This window comes from Acipenser ruthenus, chromosome 23, assembly GCF_902713425.1.
Source record: "Acipenser ruthenus chromosome 23, fAciRut3.2 maternal haplotype, whole genome shotgun sequence".
Lineage (NCBI taxonomy): Eukaryota > Metazoa > Chordata > Actinopteri > Acipenseriformes > Acipenseridae > Acipenser > Acipenser ruthenus.
The window spans coordinates 15,073,229-15,097,499 of NC_081211.1; the positions used below are offsets into that span (position 1 = coordinate 15,073,229).

The window sequence follows — 24,271 nt, forward strand, 5'->3', positions numbered from 1 at the left end:
CCCTTGAAAAGCAGAACAGTGCGTCTGGGCAGTTTATTAAGGAGATAATACTAGGGAGTACAGAAGGACAAAGGCTGTTCTTGTGGATTATTACATTAACATGGAAGTCAACAACCTTTTATAAAATTTGAGAAAACAGTGCAAAAGCTAAGACTTCAATTATTCGGAGTGAAAACTACGTTAAGCAGACAAACGTTTCAGCCAGGGCCGGCGCCGGGGGAGGGGGGGGGGGGGGGGGGGTGCAAGGGATGCAACTGCACCCGGGCCCAGCCTTGAGGCCGCTTCTTTATTTTTCTGAGCCCACTTCAATGGCTAAATGTAAAAAATATATAGACGCCGTCTAATCGACTGGGATTCAAAAAATAAACCGTAGCAAGGTAGTATTAAAGGACTGTCAATCAAAACACAAATTTGCAAATGAGAGCACACAGATTGATTTGTAGGCGGGACGCAGAGCAAGCGCTTTGGCAATAGGTCAGTGTTAAGGTCATGTGATTGCTCTGTGGCGGATGTGATACTAACCAAAATTCAGTATTTAAAAAAAACATGCTTGTGGGATTAATTTGTTAAGTGTGTTCATAGAATGTTGTTTTCACCTGTTAAATGTGTTGAATACATTTGTACTGTGGGCTAATTTTTGAGATGCAGGCATGTAGAAATGTTTCATACTAACTTTTGTACTTGATAACATTCAGTTAAAAATCCAATTGATGCCTATGATTAATACGTTTTTGTAACTAATTTAAATATATTAACATGCTTCAATATCCTAGCGCTGGCACTGGTTTCAGCGACTGCCTTTATCAGAGTTGAACTGTTTAGTGGAAGGTTAACCATAGGCTGGGTATTTAGCCCTATGAATATCTACATGGAGACACTTTGGGGGTATTTCCAGTAACCACAATGCTCATCTTGTTGATGATTGAGTGTCTGAATTCCTTATCCTCACAGACACAAACTGCCCTCCTTGTACTCCAGCAGACCTGCAGCTCTGAGCTCCCGTAAATAATTTAGCAAAGAAACATAAAATCTTAATTGAAGATACAAATTTCTCCTGGCATAGAGGACGTGTTGTACCTTTCAAGTGTCCTCCCTTGTGGAAAGATGTTGTGTCCACATGTCCCCACTTGAGGAAACATGTTGTTTCCACACATCCTCCCTTGAGGAAAGATGTTGTGTCCACCCCTCCCTTGAGGAAAGATGTTGTTTCCACCCCTCCCTTGAAGAAAGATATTGTTTCCACCCCTCCATTGTGGAAGGATGTTGTTTCCACACATCCATTGTGGAAGGATGTTGTGTCCACCCCTCCATTGTGGAAGGATGTTGTTTCCACCCCTCCCTTGAAGAAAGATATTGTTTCCACCCCTCCATTGTGGAAGGATGTTGTTTCCACACATCCATTGTGGAAGGATGTTGTTTCCACCCCTCCATTGTGGAAGGATGTTGTTTCCACCCCTCCATTGTGGAAGGATGTTGTTTCCACACATCCATTGTGGAAGGATGTTGTTTCCACCCCTCCATTGTGGAAGGATGTTGTGTCCACCCCTCCATTGTGGAAGGATGTTGTTTCCACACATCCATTGTGGAAGGATGTTGTTTCCACCCCTCCATTGTGGAAGGATGTTGTTTCCACCCCTCCATTGTGGAAGGATGTTGTTTCCACCCCTCCATTGTGGAAGGATGTTGTTTCCACACATCCTCCCTTGAGGAAACATGTTGTTTCCACACACTCCCTATCGGTTAGCCAGGGCTCTGCTTCTATTTTGGTAACTGAACATATTTCTAGCAAAATGGAAAGGAGACAAATTAACTAGTGTAATAGAGCTTGTGGTCTGCACAGAACTAAGTGACAAACCACACATACTATACTACCTTAAAGTAAGTACATTTTCAGGGTAATGTTTCAGTTTTAACATTCTTGTCCTATTGTTACGGTTACGGTTACGGTTTACCATGCTGTCACTCTGCTAGGACACCTATTTCAGCCACAGGAAAAGTGAAATGTGTTTTATTATTATTATTATTATTATTATTATTATTATTATTATTATGACCCTTTGCCAGATTGAAAACTGTTATATTAGAATATGCTTTGTAAATTAATAGAGTCTGGATATATTTGCTAGACCATGAAATAAAATCATGTGTCGCAGGAAACTGGGCGATTGAATCTAAAACTGCGCCGGTATGTCAGATAAGAATTGCTTCTAGATCATTTGTTAACGTTGCCTCTAAACAAGTTTATATTTCAAAGTGAAAGACGTAGCCATAAATAAGGGGCAGCCTGTCGTTCCTGCTTGTAAGAGAGTGAATAATTATGTAGACAGACAGTGCTTTATTGAATGAGATAGCTTCGGGCTACAATTCCCTGCAGGCTTCAAATGCATTTTCTGCTTTTCTGAACTTGAAGCTATTGCGAGTTCCAATTTGTACACAACATATTGACCGGTTGTTACAATCCCAGCAGCATACTGTGATATAGAATAGTGTACTTGAAGGGTTTCTAACCCAGAGGACAGGGAGGTGCAGACAGGCAAGGTAGATGCTGTCTGCTACAGTGGAGCTCCTCTCTCCTGTACTGTACAGTATCTAGGACAAGGTACAGCAGACAGCGCTCAGCTAACACTGAGAGCATCTTTTCAGAAGGTTGGGTGACTCTCCACATTAATATGCCACCCAAAATTATTCAGATAGTTCTAATATGTTTCAGTATACATTGTTTTAGATACCCTCAGTTAAAAAAAAGTTCTTAGAAAAGCTTTAATTTATTAAAAAAAAACAAAAAAAAAAACACTTGACGGAGAGTAATACCATACAATTTAAAACAATTTGCGACATTGAGAAAAAAACAGAACTTGTAGTAAAGGACACTACCTCGATACTGTGTGATAATATCACTTCATAATATAGGCATCTGTACGTCTGTATGCTCTGTCCCTTACACTACCATAGCTGTGATCCCTGGCACTCAGGGAAAGTAGCTGTCTGTATGCGCTGTCCCATACACTACCATAGCTGTGATCCCTGGGACTCAGAGAAAGTAGCTGTCTGTACGCGCTGTCCCATACACTACCATAGCTGTTATCCCTGGGACTCAGAGAAAGTAGCTGTCTGTACGCGCTGTCCCTTATACTACCATAGCTGTGATCCCTGGGACTCAGAGAAAGTAGCTGTCTGTATGCTCTGTCCCATACACTACCATAGCTGTGATCCCTGGGACTCAGAGAAAGTAGCTGTCTGTACGCGCTGTCCCATACACTACCATAGCTGTGATCCCTGGGACTCAGAGAAAGTAGCTGTCTGTACGCGCTGTCCCTTATACTACCATAGCTGTGATCCCTGGGACTCAGAGAAAGTAGCTGTCTGTATGCTCTGTCCCATACACTACCATAGCTGTGATCCCTGGGACTCAGAGAAAGTAGCTGTCTGTATGCTCTGTCCCATACACTACCATAGCTGTGATCCCTGGGACTCAGAGAAAGTAGCTGTCTGTACGCTCTGTCCCTTATACTACCATAGCTGTGATCCCTGGGACTCAGAGAAAGTAGCTGTCTGTATGTTCTGTCCCATACACTACCATAGCTGTGATCCCTGGGATTCAGAGAAAGTAGCTGTCTGCATGCTCTGTCCCTTATACTACCATAGCTGTGATCCCTGGGACTCAGAGAAAGTAGCTGTCTGTATGCTCTGTCCCTTATACTACCATAGCTGTGATCCCTGGGACTCTGGGAAAGTAGCTGTCTGTACGCTCTGTCCCTTACACTACCATAGCTGTGATCCCTGGGACTCAGAGAAAGTAGCTGTCTGTACGCTCTGTCCCTTACACTACCATAGCTGTGATCCTCCTGACCAAGCCTTAATGGGCCACAATTTTTGTTTTATTTTCTTTTTTTTCTATAAAATCTGCTGCTGAACAGTATTTCTGTGCGTGATTCCTGCTTTGCCCACCTGACCATTACACGCACTTAAAATTCTTCAGAACCAAAAAGTTTGACAGCAGCTGTACTGACATGTGTAATCCCAATAGTGTGTTTTGCAAAGGACCAGGTCTAAATTTGGCAAAAAAAAGGAAAGTGCATCTTTAGGGTATACCACCATTGTTTCCATTATTCAGATTTAGTTACATTGAGATTCTTAATTGAAACCCAAGGAAACCTGTTAATTTCATATTTGAATCTGCTGTCTTTATTAAATAATGGTGCTATCCACACTACCTAAATAACAGTCATTTCACAGTCTCGGTCTACAAATCTGCATATCAGCCTAAATATCACTCACAAACTCAAGCAGCTTATGGTCTAATACTTGCACCGCAATTAAAATATGCAATAACCAAGGCTTCAGTCACATTACAATGTCCCCATTCATGTTTTGCTGTTGGTCTTTATTTTCACTCAGGCGATGTCCCTTTCCCTTGCCATTTCAATAAAGGATAACACTATCATTAAAATATATATATATATATATTTTAAGTGCCAATTATTACCCTAGTTGTGCAATTTACCCACTCACTGCAGTAATTCCCATGCGAATCGAAGGTCAGTGGACTCCTCCGATCCCCCTGCCAAGCCAATTGCCTCTTTACACCCAGGAGGATGGTGGCAGGCTGTCAGCCTCTGGAGGACAGATAGCCCTGCAGGTGTCTGCCTGAGCTCAGCAGCCCCTTGGCCAGTGGGCAGAGCCAATGCAACGCTCACTGTGGAATCCCCAGTGAAGATCTGCAGCTATATATACACATCCAGGACGAGAGCCTGCTCCCTGAATGCATGACTCACCCTGCACATCACATGGCCGTGCCTTTTCATGATGAGCACCCCTACCCACTCACTTCCTCTTACAAGGAATACTGTAGCACAGCTCAGGATGGCTCCTAATAACAGTAACACAGCAAGAGAGCAAACTGAGTGCTGCCAGTAAACAAAGTGGGCTTCCCTTCAGTCTGAGTGAAAAATGAAATATCAGCAGTAAAACAATAAGATGAACATGTGAGACCGAAACTCAACGACTGTTTTTTTAAAACCTTTCATTACACCATTAACAAGTTTCCTTCAGTTTGAATTAATACCATCTAAAAACACCTCTGAAGCAAACCTGAATAATCGATACACTCGTACATCACAGTACATAACATGACTGAAGAAAGGAAAGGAGCTGTATTCAGGAGATGTAAACGGAACTGAAAGACTTAGCACAGAGAGCAGTGAGAATAGGAAGATTACACTCACTTACTTGCATGAGAGTTGGTTTATACCATCTATGTAGTAGCACACGCCGCCGTTCACACAGAAATTCTTTTCTGTTTCATTGCACCTTCTTGCATGGCCTGACCCAGGTGACAAGGTTGTTGTGACTGTAAGAGAAAAACACACAGAGAAATGTTATACGATGGTGGAGAAACGATACAGAGAGCGTGCAGAACTGTGAATATACCATGTACTAGCATCACACCAACAGGGAGCACTGGTAATTTACAAGCTGCTTCATCAAATGAACCTGCTTAAATGTGTTTTAAAAAGAGATACTACATTCTTGAAAAACGCATTTTGTTGAATGCCTGCTTGACTCGTGATTTGATAAGCATACACCCTGAGGTGGATTTGTTTGGGCATTTTTCAACCGTGCAATCCCCTTGTGGCTTGTCACGAATACCCTCTGCCATTCAGTCTTGGGACGCTCTCAAGCAGAGACTGTTGGATTGTGTCCTAGCTTTGATACAAACTTTGTCCACTAAGGAGACCGGCAGACCCCTTTCACCGGTGACCTGACGCATCAGAGGTGAGACACAATGGGGGTGCTGAACCATATTGCCCCCTAGCTTTATTTTATTGTAAGAACAGAAATAATGATTGTGTGACAACAATAAACCATATCACACGTGCAGAGGATGAACTGTAGCTATTCCAAGACAGGATAGTCGAGCATTCTGTTTATATAACATTGTATGTTCAAGAAAAGTATGTTCATCCCTATATCAAACCGCTGAATTCAGAGAACTGCTTTCCTTAGATCAAGCTCTTCACCTAGCCAGCAATGCAGTGTCATTTGGAACAGTGCGGTTCTCCCTGTCATACTGTAGCTGGATTTGAATGAATCATGCATGACTATTAAAGATTCACTCGTGCTCAATTTAGAAATACTAAAATAAACTTAAATTCAATGACAAACGGTTTGACTACAGCGTTACAAAATGTTTGTCATTAAATGTAAGTGTCTTGGATTTGATGAAAGCAAGACTACAAAAGAAATAGTCACTCTAGTGCTGAATGTATGTATTCAACGCTAGAACTACTACAGTACATACTATTAATATTTGCTGAATGAATGTATTCAATGCTAGAACTACTACAGTACATACTATTAATATTTCTACGCTAACCTAAGTGGTATCAAACTATTTTTGTTAACAACATAACAACATAGTCTTTTTCCCAGAAAGCTTGCATTAAGGCAAATGCAATCTACAGTACTGCAGGAATGTAGAAAAAAGACAATTGTATGAAAAGCAAATGTCAGCAATTAATTTGTCCTAAGTATAGTGACTTTAAATTCCTAGTTCAATTATAGGGAGAGCCTATCCACACAAGCCCCATAATTTATAGTGATTTCATTAGGAATATATGATTAAGCAATTCATTTCTAATTAGATTAATATGAACTGAAATAACCCCTGTCCTTTTTAACTGAAATACTTAAAGTCTCCAACTAACAATCACTCTATGTATCTGAGACCAGCAAGGGAAATTAAACTGAATGACTGGTAACTAAGCAAATATCTACAAAACTATAACCAATTTGGTTTTACTAGACCAACAGATTAATTAAGTTTGCCTGTTAGAATGTTGTGATTTAAAACTCTTACACATTTTACCTATGGTGACTTGCAGCTTTTATACATTACAGAATATATAATGATTGTAAAGCGGCGGTTAGCACTAAAGGGGAGCAGTGATAATGTTGCGAGTGTTAACAGGAGGTAATATAATGATTGTAAAGCAGCGGTTAGCACTGAGGAATTACTGAGGAATGGCCAGGATATCTGTGGCTGCATTTAAATACATTGCAGACTGAATCACCATGGTTGCTATAAACAACACATTTATTTAGATTGGCTTGTGGTATTTTGTATAGCTCAGCTCAGTAACTATGACTGACTACATGAAGGTTTCAGTACCCTGGATAGCAACCTCTGCTGCTTGAGTCCCATCGTTGGAAAAGACATTTAAAAACGAGGACCATGGTGGAGAGCACAGCAGCTTATTATTTTGCATTTGTAAAACCGAGCCCTCTGACTGAGTGAGAGGCATGTCACCGCTGAGGAGTGGCCAGGTTATCTGTAAAGACGATCAAAGCTTATCTCTGAACAGCCCTGAAGAGTGCACAGGGTGCCATCTAGTGTTCTCACTACTGATAAACCACACTATTTATTCAGCTGCTTATCATTCAGATGCTTGTACATAATAAACGGACTTGAGTACCAGCCCAATCAATTCCCTTGGTTGTATTTTTATGTAATCAGGCAGCAGCTGGCTATCTGTCAATGTATTTATTTTTCAAATGCTAATAAAACAGTAGCAACATTTATATGTTACATCGTCTTGAACTGATTTAAAAAGATCTGCAAGGCCGTCTTGAAGCCTCAGTCTACAGTGTCGAACGTGGTCGTTCTACAGGTACGCAGACCCGGTGTGAATGATGTGAGTCAGCACCTTGGGGGGTGGAGTTATAGTGCACAACTGACATACTGCCCTTGTGGTGAGACAAGGCTAGGAGTCTGGCTCTGTTGTGGTGAAGCGTGTTGACTGGTTTGGAAGCAGCCCGCCCTGTTACACACAGAACAGCTATTTTATAGTGCAGTGACAGGATACGTGGGCTTCATCGAGCCCACAGTGATAATAAAGAGGTCTGAAAATGATCTCAGTTGAAGGAGTTGATATTGTAATATCGCATAAGTAACATTTTTGTATAACAGATTTATGTTCGGACACAATACAACAGCTGTTTGTGTTTATGATAGTGTGGGTTAATTCCTCCTTTAGAAGATAATGCAGTTTGGTTGCCTTGCACTATCCAGCTTGACAGTGACAGGTCTTCCTGACAGAAACACATGGGCCTAGCATCAAAGCTCTTTGCCTTCCCCTCCTCTCCTCTTCTCTAAAGTGCTGCCAGCCTGGGCTTTCCAAGTGCATAATTCAAGGCACACATGTCCTCCCTGGGAACCAGGGAGAGAGGCAGATAGATAAGTTCCTGCTTTTTGTAATTGTAACTACTACATTTGGTGACATTGTAAGGTGGTGTTTGAATTGGCTGAGTTTGTGTGTGATTAGTACCAGGTGAGTGGCTAAATTGATTAGCAGTTGATTTTGCTATTTGATTGGTTTCCACACAGTTTAGTTGGTTCTTTTGCCAAGCAGGGGTAACAACATTTATTCAAGCAGCTTATTTTAGCGCCAGCACGAAGCGCCAGCCAACAGAAGCGCCTCAACAAAAGAGCCGGGAGTCTAGCTGTGGGAGTCCAGCGAGGGGAGGCCTGCGCTGAGACGCTGTTCGACTAGATCCGAACCTAACAGCGCTCTGGAAGAAGCCATCTACTAGTCAGGTCTGTATCCTCCACCCCACTGCTCCTACTGTGCCTTTTGTCTTGCTTGTCCTGCTATGACTGTCTCTCACATCCCTGTTCTGTCCTCCCGTCCTCGTCCTCTGCCCTCCCTCCGCTGTTGCTCCTCCAACCCCTCTAACCTCATTTCTCTGCCTCTCCCCCCCTCCCGCACACTCTCTGGTGCACTCTGGAACTGTCACTCTTCTGCTAACAAAGCTGATTTCATCTCTGCCTTTGCCTCCCACCTCTCGCTCGATTTCCTTGCTCTCACTGAAACCTGGCTGTCCCCTGATAACACTGTTACTCCTGCTGCCCTGTCCTCTCTCTACGTCCTGTCCCATACCCCGCGTCTCACCGGACGGGGAGGTGGGACGGGTCTTCTCCTCTCTCCCTCCTTACTCTTTTCTGTCCCCTCCGATCTCACCTCCCTCTCTGTCACTACCTTTGAATTTCATGCAGTCCAACTAACCTCTCCCTGTCAACTCCTGCTCATTGTTCTGTACCGCCCCCCTGGGCCTCTCACTCACTTTCTGGATGAACTAGACTATCTACTCTCCTCCCTCCCCTCTCTGTCTACCCCGACTGTCCTGTTGGGTGACTTCAACATCCATCTCTCCAACCCCAGCCACTCTGCTGGATTCCTCCCTCTCCTTCACTCCTTCGACTTCTGTCTCTCTCCGTCCCCTCCTACCCACAAAGCTGGCCGTCAACTGGACCTCACCTTCTCCAGGGCCTGCTGCCCCTCCAACCTCTCTGTCACCCCCCTGGACCTCTCTGATCACTATTTCATCTCTTTTTCTCTGTCTCTCCCCCCTCTCCCTGCTCCTCCTACCCCCACTGTCACCTCTCGCCGTAACCTCCGCTCTCTCTCCCCCTCTGTACTTGCCTCCACTGCTCTCTCTCACCTCCCTCCTATCGACTCCTTTTCACAACTCTCCGTAGACTCTGCTACCTCCACCCTCTTCTCCTCGCTCACCTCCTCCCTCGACTCCCTCTGTCCCCTCACCTCCCGACCTGCTCGCCCCTCCCCTCCCCATCCCTGGCTCTCCTCTGTGCTCCGCTCGGCAAGAATCACACTGCGATCTGCTGAAAAGAAATGGAAGAGAACCAAACTCCCTGCTGCTCTAGAACTTTACCGCACTCTTCTATCCTCCTTTTCCTCTACTCTCTCCTCTGCTAAATGTGCTTATTTCCAATCTGTAATCCAAGCCTCCACTAACAACCCACGTAAACTATTCTCTACCTTCTCCTCCCTCCTAAACCCTCCCCCCCCTCCTCCTCCCTCCTCTATCTCCCCTGACGACTTTGCCTCCTTCTTCTCTTCTAAAATCTCAGATATCCGCAAACTCTTTAACACCTCTCCCTCCCCCGCACCCCCTCCTGCTCCAACCCCTACACCCACTACATCCCCTACTAACTCGCCCTCCTTCTCCACCTTCTTGCCCCTCTCAGACTCTGACCTCTCCTCCCTGCTCCAGGGTCACAAACCCACCACGTGTGCCTTGGACCCCCTCCCCACTCACCTCTTTCAAGCTGCTGCTCCTGCTCTACTCCCCTTCATCTCCTCCCTCCTCAACACCTCTCTACTTTCTGGCATCTTCCCCTCTGCCTTCAAAAAAGCCTCTATCACTCCCCTCCTCAAAAAACCTACCCTCGACCCCACCTCCCTCCAGAGCTACCGTCCTGTCTCCCTCCTACCCTTCCTCTCCAAAACCCTTGAGCGGACTGTACACCGCCAGCTCTCTGCTTTCCTGTCCAACCACTCTCTGCTTGACCCTCTCCAATCTGGCTTCCGCTCCGCTCACTCCACTGAAACCGCCCTTCTGTCTGTCACCAACTCACTTAAGTGTGCCCGAGCTGCCTCTCTCTCCTCTGTCCTAATTCTCCTCGACCTCTCTGCTGCCTTTGACACTGTTGATCACTCTATTCTACTATCATCTCTTGCTGACCTGGGGATCTCTGGCACTGCTCTGGCCTGGTTCTCCTCCTACCTCTCCAACCGCACTTACCAGGTAACCTGGCGTGGAGCAACCTCCACACCTCACCCTCTCTTAACTGGAGTCCCCCAAGGGTCAGTCTTGGGTCCTCTCCTGTTCTCTCTCTACACCCGCTCCCTGGGCCCCCTCATCGCATCCTATGGTTTCTCATACCATTTCTATGCTGATGATGCTCAGATTTTCCTCTCCTTCCCCACCTCTGACTCCACCATCTCCTCCCGTATCTCTACCTGTCTGTCTGCTATTTCCTCCTGGATGCACTCGCATCACCTCAAACTCAACCTCTCTAAATCTGACCTCCTTTTCTTTCCCTCCTCCTCCCCCTCCTCTGATCTCTCTATCTCTGTTCCTCTGGAATCTACCACACTCTCTCCCTCTTCCTCAGCTAAGAACCTTGGAGTCACCCTGGACCCCTGCCTCTCTTATTCCCAGCACATCTCCACTCTGGCACGCACTTGCCGATTCTTCCTGAGCAACATCCGAAGAATCCGACCCTTCCTCACCAACTATGCTACCCAGCTCCTGGTCCAGGCCCTGGTACTCTCCCGCCTAGACTACTGCAACTCCCTCCTGGCTGGCCTCCCTGCGTCCGCCACCCGTCCGCTCCAGCTCATCCAGAACTCTGCTGCTCGCCTGGTGTTCTCTCTACCTCGCTTCGCCCACGCTACTCCACTACTCCGCTCGCTCCACTGGATCCCGATCACCGCTCGCATCCAGTTCAAGACTCTTGTACTAGCCTACAGATGCCTTGATCAGACTGCACCCAGCTACCTCCAGACCCTCATCTCTCCCTACACCCCCACTCGACCTCTCCGCTCCGCCTGCACTAGAAGACTGGCTCTACCTCCGCTACGCTCCCCTGCCTGCCGAGCCCGCTCCTTCTCCACCCTTGCTCCGCAGTGGTGGAACGACCTTCCTACAGATGTCAGGACTGCCCAGTCCCTGACCACATTCCGGCGCCTCCTTAAGACTCACCTCTTCAAACAGCACCTGTAGAACTCCTCTGTTGTATCCTGGGACACTATCACCCTTCATTTAAATATGCTTTATTTTGCTCTTATCTGCCCCCTATTTTACTGCATTTAATCCTGTACCTCAGAATATTGTAATCTGCCAAGTGTTTAATCTGTAGTATTTTGTACTTAATCATATCCTGATGTAACTATCACTATTTAATCATATCCTGATGTAACTTTCACTATTATCTGCTGTATTATTGAATTGTGATTTGTCACACTTGAGAATTATTGTATTTCTTGTTCTTATTGTATGACTTATATTGTAACACTTGAATGTATTTGTATTTGCTTGCGATTGTAAGTCGCCCTGGATAAGGGCGTCTGCTAAGAAATAAATAATAATAATAATAATAATAATACAAAACACCCTCCTGGATTGCGGTGCATCAGAAGCTGTTTTTTACGGAACGAAAACATAATTCGGGCTGTCCGAGGTGGCAGCCCGTTGAAATGGACTCCATGACTTGCATTAATAATCGTCCAGCTGGAGGGATCCGGGGCTGGCGTGGAGCCATGCCCATGAAGCCACTGCAGGCTGTAAACACATGTTATGCAATGCTTGAAATGTCTTCAGATGTCTCCTGCTTTAACGGGACCTGCATTTTACTGGCAGGAGTGCTGACAGATGAATTGTGAGCAGCATTGTCTGCCATGGCTGTAAACACAGTGCTGTGTGTCAGAATGTGGCGTTTTATAAAATATAGTTATCATGAAAATAGATACAGCCCCTACTTAAGTAAAACGCATGGAACAAAATTGTGCTGCTGAACTATTTTGTCCTAAGAGGGTACAAGCTCACAGATCATTTATAGCAGACCTATCATTAACTATAAATACATTAACTATAAATCAATAACTACAAATCATATAACGTATGGCGTATAAGGATAGTGAGGCTTGGGTTTGGGTTGGTTTAAGATGTGTTTCTGTTGCAATCAAAATATCTGCAGGAGGAAGACAGTTATTTTACCTGATCAAGTAGAGACAAGATCACAAGTGAACAGACATGCCAGTCATTTCCTTGTATGTTAGTCAGAACTAGGGTATTTTTTATTGACTTCAGTGCAGCATCGTCGCTGATATACAACATGAAATCCGATTGGCTTGCCGGGATGTTTGCTGTAGCCCAATGGATAGGGGACTGGCCTCTGATCACTGAGATACTAGGACGGCATACTGGTCTCATTTTCTTTTTTAAGCATCTGTGACTGAGACAGAATGATTCTTGGAGATAACTCTCCCTCCCGACCTGTGAGGTTGCAGTGTAACGGGAACAGAGTGTCCTGGACTGGATGGCCTGACAATTCATTCCCAGGGTTAGGTGGAAGTCGGCCATCTAGAAAGGGGGCACAGATGCGGTACATTACGTCATTGCTCCAGAGGGAAAGCGATGTGGCAACTGCGGATTGGAGGAGAAATGGCTGCACTCGCTAACCAAGGGGGCGTGACTGAAGGTACAAATAGGGGACATGGCTAGGTGATCTGTTCCTTTGTAATGGTTAAGAGAGAACTGCTGAAGGACGAGTGTAAAATAACCGTGAGTGTTTTGTTTGTATGTATCATCTAATTGTACTGTTCGTTATTTATTAGACAGCGAAGGATGAAGTCATTGTATTTTGTATCTTGCTCTAAATTGTACTGTAATTCTTGATTTATTTTTTGTATACAACTGTAAGTCGCCCTGGGTAAGGGTGCCTGCTAAGAAATAAATAATAATAATAATAATAATAATAATAATAATAATAATAATAATAATAATAATAATAATAATAATAATAATAACAACAACAACACGATCCGGAGCTGTCGCTACAGGCCAGCACAAAACCGGACAACACTTCACCATTGTTCACAAATAAATAGTAAATCCCCACAAGCACAACACTAATCACTCTGGACTTGTGAACCTGTGTCTTGTGTGTGTACTGTGTTTATTCATTACAAACTGTGTCTTTATTATTTTGGGACTGCAACCCCTTGTGTTTTTGGAACAGTTCAATACACATTGCTGTGTATTGACTGGGATTATTCTTTGTGGTCGCCAGACCAGGATTACAAATAAAACCTGTTTGGACCGTGAACTTTGCTGTCTGTCTTCTGTGTCCTAATCACATCACCCCATACACCTGCGCTATGCAAACCACTTTGCCACAGCATCTTAAATAAAAACTATTACTTGCTTCAAGAAGTCTGTGTGTGTAACATGGAACGTGTTTTGGCTGCTATACCAAAGGTATAACCCTTGTAAAAACCATGCCTTTTATTGTGTAAGAACCAGGCTCTTTCCATCTGTCAGCCTGTCATCCCCATTCACCTATTTGGTTGCCTTATGACTGCATTTAATGCACAGTGTGATTGCATATTGTCTCCTGTTTGCTTTGCTGCCATGGTAATGGTGATACTGTAGCTCAATGTTCCATATCCTGGGTAGTTTAAATACATTTAAAACACTAAGATGTATTTCTTAGATATTAACTATCCCTTGACCCTGGATTTAACCCTTTAAAATCCTGAGGAAATCAGAAACAATACCAGCTATACCAGAGCTGTCCAATGTCTCAGGTAATAGAGCCATACGAAGTAAGACACTGCTTAAGTCAATTTTAATGATCTAAACAGTCGCACCATTTAACTAAACCCACTGGTGTTTTCAAGCAGGGATGATTTATTTAATCAGCCAGCTATTAAAATTAGATCCTTAGATGTATAAATATTAGGATGTCAGTATAGAGCTCCACAGACCTCCACATTATTAATATCTAAAGGTTTTAAAGTTAGCATTGTGTTTTGTGTGTAGTCTACGTGTGCGTTTATTTTGTAGGAAAACAATGGAGAATCGTTAGAACAGTCTGGGTCAATTGCAATGTACCACAAACTAGGCTTAAAAAAGACGGTCTATGAGCTCAATTGCAACGTACCAATTTAGACCACAAGATGTCATAAGGCTTTTTCAGCTTCAACGTACCAGCAGTGACTTAATTTGAGCCCATTTTGTGGTTTAACTGTGGGTTCTCTACCTTTGAAGGGACAGTATTTCCATCAGAAAGATACGTATCTATATACAAATATATTACAACTGCAGGAAAGGTGTTCATAAAACATATGCATATGCCATTTTTATTTTATATAAAAACAAAGAGCTGTATGTAATGACATCACGAGTTTAAACAAAATTGTTAGCGCATACATTTTCTTGATCCGAACAAAAAAAAGTTTGATGCATTTCCATCCATTTTGTTCTATTTGCTAGGTAGACTAGCGTATAGACTAGCGCACTGGTTCTCAAACTTTTTTATTCGCAGACCATCTGATTTTTTTTTTTTAATAAGCACATTCAAAAAAAAGAAAATCACTATAATACTAAGAATAACCGTAGACTTACCTTTCTTTGTTTTAATGTGATGGGTGGGCCTGCTTCTGTGAGCAAAGTTATTTTAAAATTGGAGTTTTAAGAATGGTTCTAGTTTACTTTTCATTTACCAAGAGGGGGAAAAAAATGGATTGTTTTATTTTTAAATTGATAATTACAGCAGATGTTGATTTGTGTGAATTAATAATCTGTGAAGTTGCAATACACCCAGGTACCAGCACAGTCAGAGCTATGAATCTCCAGCTATAATCTTTATTTATAAAACGGATTGTCTGGATGCTGTACGCTGATTGGCTGGAACCCTTTCACAGCAAACACAACAACGAACACCAGGAACCCTTTCACAGCAAACACAGAGAACAAACACCAGCAACCCTTTCACAGCAAACACCCAGAACGAACACCAGGAACCCTTTCACAGCAAACACAGAGAACGAACACCAGGAACCCTTTCACAGCAAACACCCAGAATGAACACCAGGAACCCTTTCACAGCAAACACCCAGAACGAACACCAGGAACCCTTTCACAGCAAACACAGAGAACGAACACCAGGAACCCTTTCACAGCAAACACCCAGAACGAACACCAGGAACCCTTTCACAGCAAACACAGAGAACGAACACCAGGAACCCTTTCACAGCAAACACCCAGAATGAACACCAGGAACCCTTTCACAGCAAACACCCAGAACGAACACCAGGAACCCTTTCACAGCAAACACAGAGAACGAACACCAGGAACCCTTTCACAGCAAACACCCAGAACGAACACCAGGAACCCTTTCACAGCAAACACCCAGAACGAACACCAGGAACCCTTTCACAGCAAACACAGAGAACGAACACCAGGAACCCTTTCACAGCAAACACCCAGAATGAACACCAGGAACCCTTTCACAGCAAACACCCAGAACGAACACCAGGAACCCTTTCACAGCAAACACCCAGAACGAACACCAGGAACCCTTTCACAGCAAACACAGAGAACAAACACCAGGAACCCTTTCACAGCAAATACAACAACGAATTCCATATTAGGTACCGTCTGTCAAAAGTTAGCACTTTGTAATTGTTTACGTGGTAGAATCCACATTTAAGACTTTTTTTAATGTGTGTCCCGGTTCTGAGTTTTGGAAATCTGGTCACCCTAGCTTCAGCACAGGAGTTATTTATTAGGAATGAAATACAATTTGCCATTCATAAAAGTGTCTTAGACTTTTGATACAATCTGTCTGTATTTACAGACCCTTATATGTTACCTTTAAGTTTTCTGTTTGTATATATGCAAGGCCATTTATTTAAGTTTTTTATTTGATATGAAATTTCCTGAGAATTCATCAGTGTATTTAAAAAAGTATAAAAATGATGACAAACTTTGAAAGGAATGAAGTTCCCAGTTTACCAGGTAGATATCGGGGGTGATATTCAGGGATGGCTGGAAAGCAGCTCTCCTGCATCTTCAGTGTGTTAAACAGAAAGCCCATATTACACTAAACTAATCTGGTATTTACATAACTGTATCTAGCACATGTAAGCATTGGTGCAGATCAGATCTACTGTATGCAGGCATTGTCTTAGTGCAGATCAGTATTCTCTTGAATGCCAGGTTTTGGGTAAATACTGCCAGGTTCTGGGTAAATACTATAGCTTTGTAAAACCTGGGCCTGGTGTATAAGATCAATTCAGATTCAGTTCAGGGATATACTGTTTCCAGTAAATAAATAAATCCAAATTTAACCATACAACTGTATAAGAGTGCAGCCTTTCACTACGCATTCTCATCACTGATGCAGTCAAACTCTTTCTAGTACAAGCTAAAGAACAGTGCGCATAACACTGAAGTACTTGTTACACAGTAATTTCTCAAATGTGATTCTGCTTGTTTGTGGCACACCGCTGTAAAGTACTCGATGAGAATCACACACAAACTGTAGGACCAGTGGAATAAGATTTCAATGAATGTATGGAATGTGAGCAGAAGAAAAAAAAACATGCCTTCTCAACATTCCGCCATGAAAGCTTTCCCAGACACTGTAACCTATAGAGTCCAGGTGGCTAAACGCAGTGCTATCTCATAACACAGTAAGCACTGCAGGGAGTAGTGCAATGAACATAAAAGGAAACACATAATAGAGTAATTGGGCTCTGTTTAAACAGCATGCAGTATGTCTTTGAGCTTTAAGAGCGTGGTAATTTAATCTTTTCAGTTCAAGCCATGCTGTCTAGTGCAGTGGTTCTCAAACTGGGGGGCGCAGAATGTATCCTGGGGGGCATGAGAAGATTCAGGATTATTTTAAAAAAAGAAATAATTACCGTGCACATCCTTTACCTACATACCTTAAAGCAAATCTTACTGCTAAGCCTCCTGACGTGTCAGCGTTTCTAGATGGCACTGGTCATATGACTGGGGCGTTTTATTTAAGCTTGCATATTATTGGATGAAGTCTGCTGCCATCTGGTGATATACGTTGTTTATTGGCTTACTACGTGGTGTGCACATTAGTAAGCATTGGGCACAATCGGCAGACTATTATTTGCTTTGTTAAGTTTGCTCTTATTAAAAAAAATATATATATATACAAAAAAGTTTGGATTGGCTGGTTCGTGCAAAAGAAAAACAACAGTGACATACAGAGAAGCCAGTGGCATGTGGATTTTAAAATGTTTATTACCGGGGTGTGGTGTGGGGGTGGTGGTGGTGGGGGATCAAGTACCACAGACAAGAAGAAGGGGGGCACGGTCCAAAAACTTTGAGAATCACCGGTCTAGTGGACAGTGCTTTGAATAGACACTGCTTTTCTATCTGGCGGCTGGCAGAAACTGGGCACCACGCATCACGCAAGAGAGCATCTTAATCACTGTGTAAAGGAAATTTGGCACCACCATCCTGTAGTTTAGTGAGCAGTGAGTTTTCAAACCCCAGCAAGAAATGTACAGCAAAACTCCAATGAAATTTGGCGCTTGTGAATGGTGTTCAGGCTGGGAGCCAAGAGAAAGTTTACAGAGATTCAATCACTGTTTACTAGAACGGGGAGCCAGTTGAGTAATTGTTCTGCTATAGAATGAATGGAAATGTACAAATACAGTCCTTTTGGCAACATTCTCTCCTGTTTACCAACATGTCCCTCTGTCTGAATCTTTTAAAAGCTGCAATACTGTTTCTTTATTATTTGTTATCATTGCTGTTAACTAAACAGAGTATATATCAATTAAATCATGCAGAATTTCAAGAGGAAATTTATTTCAAATTAAGTACAGAACATTTCCCTTTGGTGATACCTTTTAATAGAATCAACTGCAATGTATATAAAACACACCTTATAAAAGTTTACCACGGTGATTTTGCACAGTAATGTTGCAGCTGTCCCGTGCTTTTCCCATGGTTATACTATGAATTTGCCATAGTTAACAATGAAGCGAAGCACAAGCCCTGGAGTGTTATCACACTTATAAAACGGATACAATAAAAAATATTTTTTCAAAAAAACTAAGTTTTATTATATATCCTTCTGCTTTGTAGACAAAATAGTCCCCGAAACAAGGTTCTATTTGTTGCAAACATTAAACTGGAGGTTTTCAACATTTCCATTTATTGCAATTAATTCAAATTAATGAAGTCTCCATGGTGGTCTCAATCGCTCCGTAAACAGAGCTGACATAACTCCCAATGTTAGCCTTGTTAATGACCAAGCATTTAAAAATGCCAATCATGTATTTTTTTTGATAATGAAAAGATACAGAAAAGGAGGCAAAGACAAAGTTCACTATCCATGCCTTACTACTTCTGACCTGGAGAAACTAATAGAAAAATACTGTAAAATACCTCTCACACCAATGTGTATATTTAATGAGAGTTTAATATGTTGTGTATTGAATTTATTAACTGAACTGTGCTTCGGCAAAAATAAGTTCCGCTGTGCATTGTACAGTACTATAGAACTGCAGGGTAAAAAAATCCAATCAGCCAATCAGCGTGCAGCATCCAAACATTCCGTTTTATAAGATTATAGCTGGAGATTCATAGCTCTGACTGTGCTGGGACCTGGGTGTATTGTAACTTCACAGATTATTAATTCACACAAATCAACTTCTGCTGTAATTATCAATTTAAAAATAAAACAATTCCGTTTTTTTCCCCCTCTTGGTAAATGAAAAGTAAACTAGAACCATTCTTAAAACTACAATTTTAAAATAACTTTGCTCACAGAAGCAGGCCCACCCATCGCATTAAAACAAAGAAAGGTAAGTCTACGGTTATTCTTAGTATTATAGTGATTTTTTTTTTTTTGTGCTTATTCTTCAGTCAGCTATACTGTTTATTGTGTGGTCCGCCAAGATTAAAAAAAATAAATAAATCAGGTGGTCCGTGAACAAAAAAGTTTGAGAACCAGTGCCTTAGATGTTAAATTCAGTACTGGGACTCTCTCAAGCAGAGACTAACAACTGTGCTAAATTGTATAGAGACCACCAAACTCCTTTCACTTGTGATTTGAGCAGCTGGATTCAAGATGTAAACAACAATGCTGGTGAACTGGCCTGCTGTACTACGCAATAGAAAGCAATGCAGATTGAAAGTGAATATTTAGACCGGGAAGGTATTGGGCCATTGGTGCCAGATTTGGCCAGGAATAACTACCTGATTTAATATCATACTGGAGAAGCCCACAGGGTATATTAAACGCAAGGCCTACATGGTGGCATGAGGGTAATGTGAGATTTATCACCGCTTCAAATATTTGCAGCCCAGAATGAAAAGCAGAGTTCTGCTCCTTAACTAGAAAAATGTGGTGCACTGCAGATAGGGGGATTCAGAGCATGAAAAGGAAAAGGGAAGAGGCTGGATTGCAGGAGAAAGCAGGGAAAGGGAAGACACTGGATTGCAGGAGGAAGCAGATTGAGGCTGGACTGTAGGAGGAAGCAGGGAAAGGGAAGAGGCTGGATTGCAGGAGGAAGCAGATTGAGGCTGGACTGTAGGGGGAAGCAGGGAAAGGGAAGAGGCTGGATTGCAGGAGGAAGCAGATTGAGGCTGTACTGTAGGAGGAAGCAGGGAAAGGGAAGAGGCTGGATTGCAGGAGGAAGCAGATTGAGGCTGGACTGTAGGAGGAAGCAGGGAAAGGGAAGAGGCTGGATTGCAGGAGGAAGCAGATTGAGTCTGGATTGCAGGAGGAAGCAGGGAAAGAGAAGAGGCTGGATTGCAGGAGGAAGCAGATTGAGGCTGGATTGCAGGTGGAAGCAGGGAAAGGGAAGAGGCTGGATTGCAGGTGGAAGCAGGGAAAGGGAAGAGGCTGGATTGCAGGTGGAAGCAGGGAAAGGGAAGAGGCTGGATTGCAGGAGGAAGCAGGGAAAGGGAAGACACTGGATTGCATGCACCAGTAATGATTCAGACATTGAAAATGTAACTTCATCATTAGTAATTGACGTCTCACTGCGAAAATAATTCCACTAATCCCCCCTAACTGACTCAACTATGAGAGTATTCTGTAAGACTGATCGAGACGATATGGTCTTCTTATGTTCCCTAAGCAAATAATACCCATGCAGACACTGTTTACTATGGGGAAACTTTTATAAGGGAATCCACTGTACTTACGTGGTACCATATCAATACCTGACAATGTGTTATTCAAAGCCGTTGCATTCCCATTGCTGGTAATGATGTGGTCTGATAATGGTTCTATCTGGGTTTCTACAGGGTAATACCAGCATAGTATTCCCATAGGAAACATTTTCCTTCATAATACATCATTATGGGAAAATGTATGAAAATGACCCAAAATATGACAAACATGTGACCGTGACCAATCCACCCCCTCGAATCCATCGACATCGAATGTGCCAAAGAATCACAGCCCATCATGCTGCAAACAGCTTTTAAATGGCTTGTTTTTAACTGTATGTTGGTCTCATTAGAGAGCTCATTGAAAAGAGCCTATTTGATGCAGCTGGGAATGCCAGTGGGTGCCAGGGTGGTCTTAATATTGATGGTGACTGTATGTTGCTGTCAAGCTAATCAGGAGTGTAAAATGTGGCCTTTATCCTGAGGTGGCAATTAAAGAGTCCAGTGCAAATGATGAACATTGCCTCACATTATTAATAACACAAGCATGCACTGCAAGAAAATCCACAACAGACATAGCTGAAGAAATCAATTGCAGCTGTCCATGGTGGACAAATGCTGGTAATTTACAGATTACTAAAACTATGGCTCTTACACGCAAACAGGACCACTGGCAATGGAATGACAAATAACTGCTAGACTCTTCGCTACAGTGAATACAGCAATTATTAATTAACTGCTTCTGTTAACCTCACCAAAACATAACTTATTACTTGATGTACACCTGACCCACTATTAATCTTACTTCCACAGTGCCTGCTGCAGATTGTAATACTGTAACAAGGATACGAGAATATAATACAAGTGCATTACCAGGATTGCAATACTATTATTATTATTATTATTTATTTCTTAGCTGACGCCCTTATCCAGGGCGACTTACAATTGTTACAAGATATCACATTATTTTTACATACAATTACCCATTTATACAGTTGGGTTTTTACTGGAGCAATCTAGGTAAAGTACCTTGCTCAAGGGTACAGCAGCAGTGTCCCCACCGGGGATTGAACCCACGACCCTCCGGTCAAGAGTCCAGAGTCCTAACCACTACTCCACAAATATTACAATGGAATTATGCTGGAACAATTCATCTTTACACACTCAGACATGGTGCAACAAATATATTGTGGCTTAATATATTCTATATTACTTTAAACTTGCATGGCTGGTTTCACAGATCCCGTTTAACTCTTGGACTACCTTATGTAAGGTGGTCCAGTGGTTAAAGAAAAGGGCTTGTAAGTAGGAGGTCCCCGGTTCAGATCCCACCTCAGCCACTGACTCATTGTGTGACCCTAAGCAAGTCACTTAATCTCCTTGTGCTCCGTCTTTCGGGTGAGACATAATTGTAAGTTACTCTGCAGCTGATGCATAGTTCACACACCCTAGTCTCTGTAAGTCGCCTTGGATAAAGGCGCCTGCTAAATAAACAAATAATAATAATAATATTACATAGTCCAAGATTACTGATGAATCCAGGTCTGTGAAACCAGCTGTTTGTGTTTTATTTTGTATACCTGCTCTAGTGCAATGAATGTTTTGTAGAGTGTTATGAAAGTCAATCAGATTCAGAATAATACCATTTTTTTATGTTCAAAAAATTATATACCAGATTCTGCCGAGTTGTCATTAAGGTCGTATATTTCTACACCATGTTACTAAGGTGTACACTGTATTAGGGGGGTCATGGCAGAGCCAAGACATCAAAAGGGGGTCCCAGTTTGAGAACCGCTACTCTAGAGTGAACTTAATCAGCAAGCAAACCTTACTGAAGCATGTTTTATATCATGTATCTTTACAGGGATACAAGATTACGTTAAAATGTGTATACTGTCCTTAATATAAACAAGGATCAAGCTCAGGCACTTAAAACCATTTTAAAAATACTCTCTGCACTGTGTTGTGAATTTCCAGTGCGCTGTGCTCTGAAGTGGAAATGCAAACAGACCACAAGATTTAAAGCAGACTTGGAGTGCAACCAGGCTAAGGCCATAAGCTTGTAGGACCGGGTAATTTGTCTGCGATTAGCAAGACAGGCCGTGGCATCTTTCTGGCAGCTTTCACCTTAATAAATCACACAGGAATAGCACATGTGCAGGTTATCATGGCTCCACTGCAGACTAGTCTGGGTATTCACAGACCTGGAAAATACTATACCACTCATTGTGGGGCTGCTGTATATGTTATGGACCCTACAATCCCCCCTCGAAGAACACAAATATATACTGGTCCATTATTCTCAGTATAATCAGAACCTACAGTATATTTGAATCAATTACCTTCTAGAACACCTGCATCGACCTGTAGGCTGAACTACTTTAACAAAACAGGGGTACTTTTGTTCAATCCAATTGTTTGTGTTTATCAGATTTGCGTTTCATCATTTAATTATAAATGTAATAAAACTGTTCAAATCCATTAGCATTTACTGGCTTTGTTTAAAGTGTTGGGTGGCTGTCTTCAATCATGTTGAGAGTCAGTTATTTTGCTCTCTTTGTGTAACAAACCTAACAATTTGTAAGGATTTGTTTTTTTTTTAATATAAACAGTCTCATTATTGTAACTGCTATAGCACGGAACCCAGCTGAAATGAGTTATAATTCTGTACCTGTGATGCACTGTTTCACAACACCATTTGGTGGCATTAGGAGCTGCAACACTCTCTTGGTCTACCCTGTCTTGGTTTGGGTAATGCAAGTGACCAAGGGTGGTCTCCCTTTCATGATGTTGTGCTTAATTAGCGCATCATTGACAGGGAGGCCACCAGCACAGTGAAGACAGTGGCCAGACAGGAGCTCGCTGAGTTTATCAGAGCAGTGGTCCATCTACATATAAGCGCTGTTTAAATGATTATAATAGAGCTCTCCCTGCCAGTTCACAAAACACACTGAAGAGACTCGTATGAGGCTTGTTTGCATTGCGTTGGAGCACAACGCAGGCAGGGCCCTATGTTAAGGATATAACAGTGATAGTGTTTAGATTCACTGATGCTGAGGTTCCTGGGGCAGGCCCCCAGGTCTATCAATCACCTTTTTTTTCAGTGCTAGGAATGCTGGCAGCAGAGACTCAATGACCCAGCTGTCATAGGTTACTGAGAGCAAGGGGGAAATAGTCAAAATACACTCCATTACAGTTTTGCTTTGCTAATAGTCTCTGTCAAGTGGCAGCAGCTGATTTGGTGACTTTTTCCCCTTGTTATTATTTTAAAGAAACATCTGGTAGATTTCATAAGCAATTGTTAATCATTGATCTTTTTGGAGGGAAAAAAGCCGCGGCCTTGAAAACTAATGTGAACCCCTTTGCTAATGGCAATTGTAATGTAGACTGGTGTTGTCTGGTGGTATGTGTTTAATTCCTAGAGAATAACATCTAACAGACCTAAGACTTTTGCTGAGGGGGTTGGGAAGAGAAACAAAAAGACAGAAACACATATAATACTAGAAGACTGCAATTTGTTAATGATGAGGGTTATGACGCATCATACACATGGTAGGAGTCATATGCAAAAAACACTCATTATCATATAATACGCATATCCCCCTCCAACTAAACATGACACGACCATCATGACAGTAAAAATAGACATAATGAAGCGTTCTTACCTTTGTATAAGTTAGTGATCAGCAGATGTGTCAGCCACACAAAGAGCACAGCGTGTGTTTTTCAC

General features: G+C 42.5%; 1 protein-coding gene across 4 annotated transcripts in view; it reads right to left on the minus strand.

Annotated features, from left to right (window-relative positions):
• Window positions 1-24,271, minus strand: part of LOC117413331 (pro-neuregulin-2, membrane-bound isoform-like) — a 399,323-nt gene that overhangs the window by 41,999 nt on the left and 333,053 nt on the right. For all 4 annotated transcript variants that reach the window (XM_058996665.1, XM_058996667.1, XM_058996666.1 and 1 more), the window contains exon 4: window positions 5,230-5,350. In XM_058996665.1, the coding sequence (XP_058852648.1) occupies window positions 5,230-5,350 (121 nt within the window). The remainder of the gene's footprint in view (window positions 1-5,229; window positions 5,351-24,271) is intronic.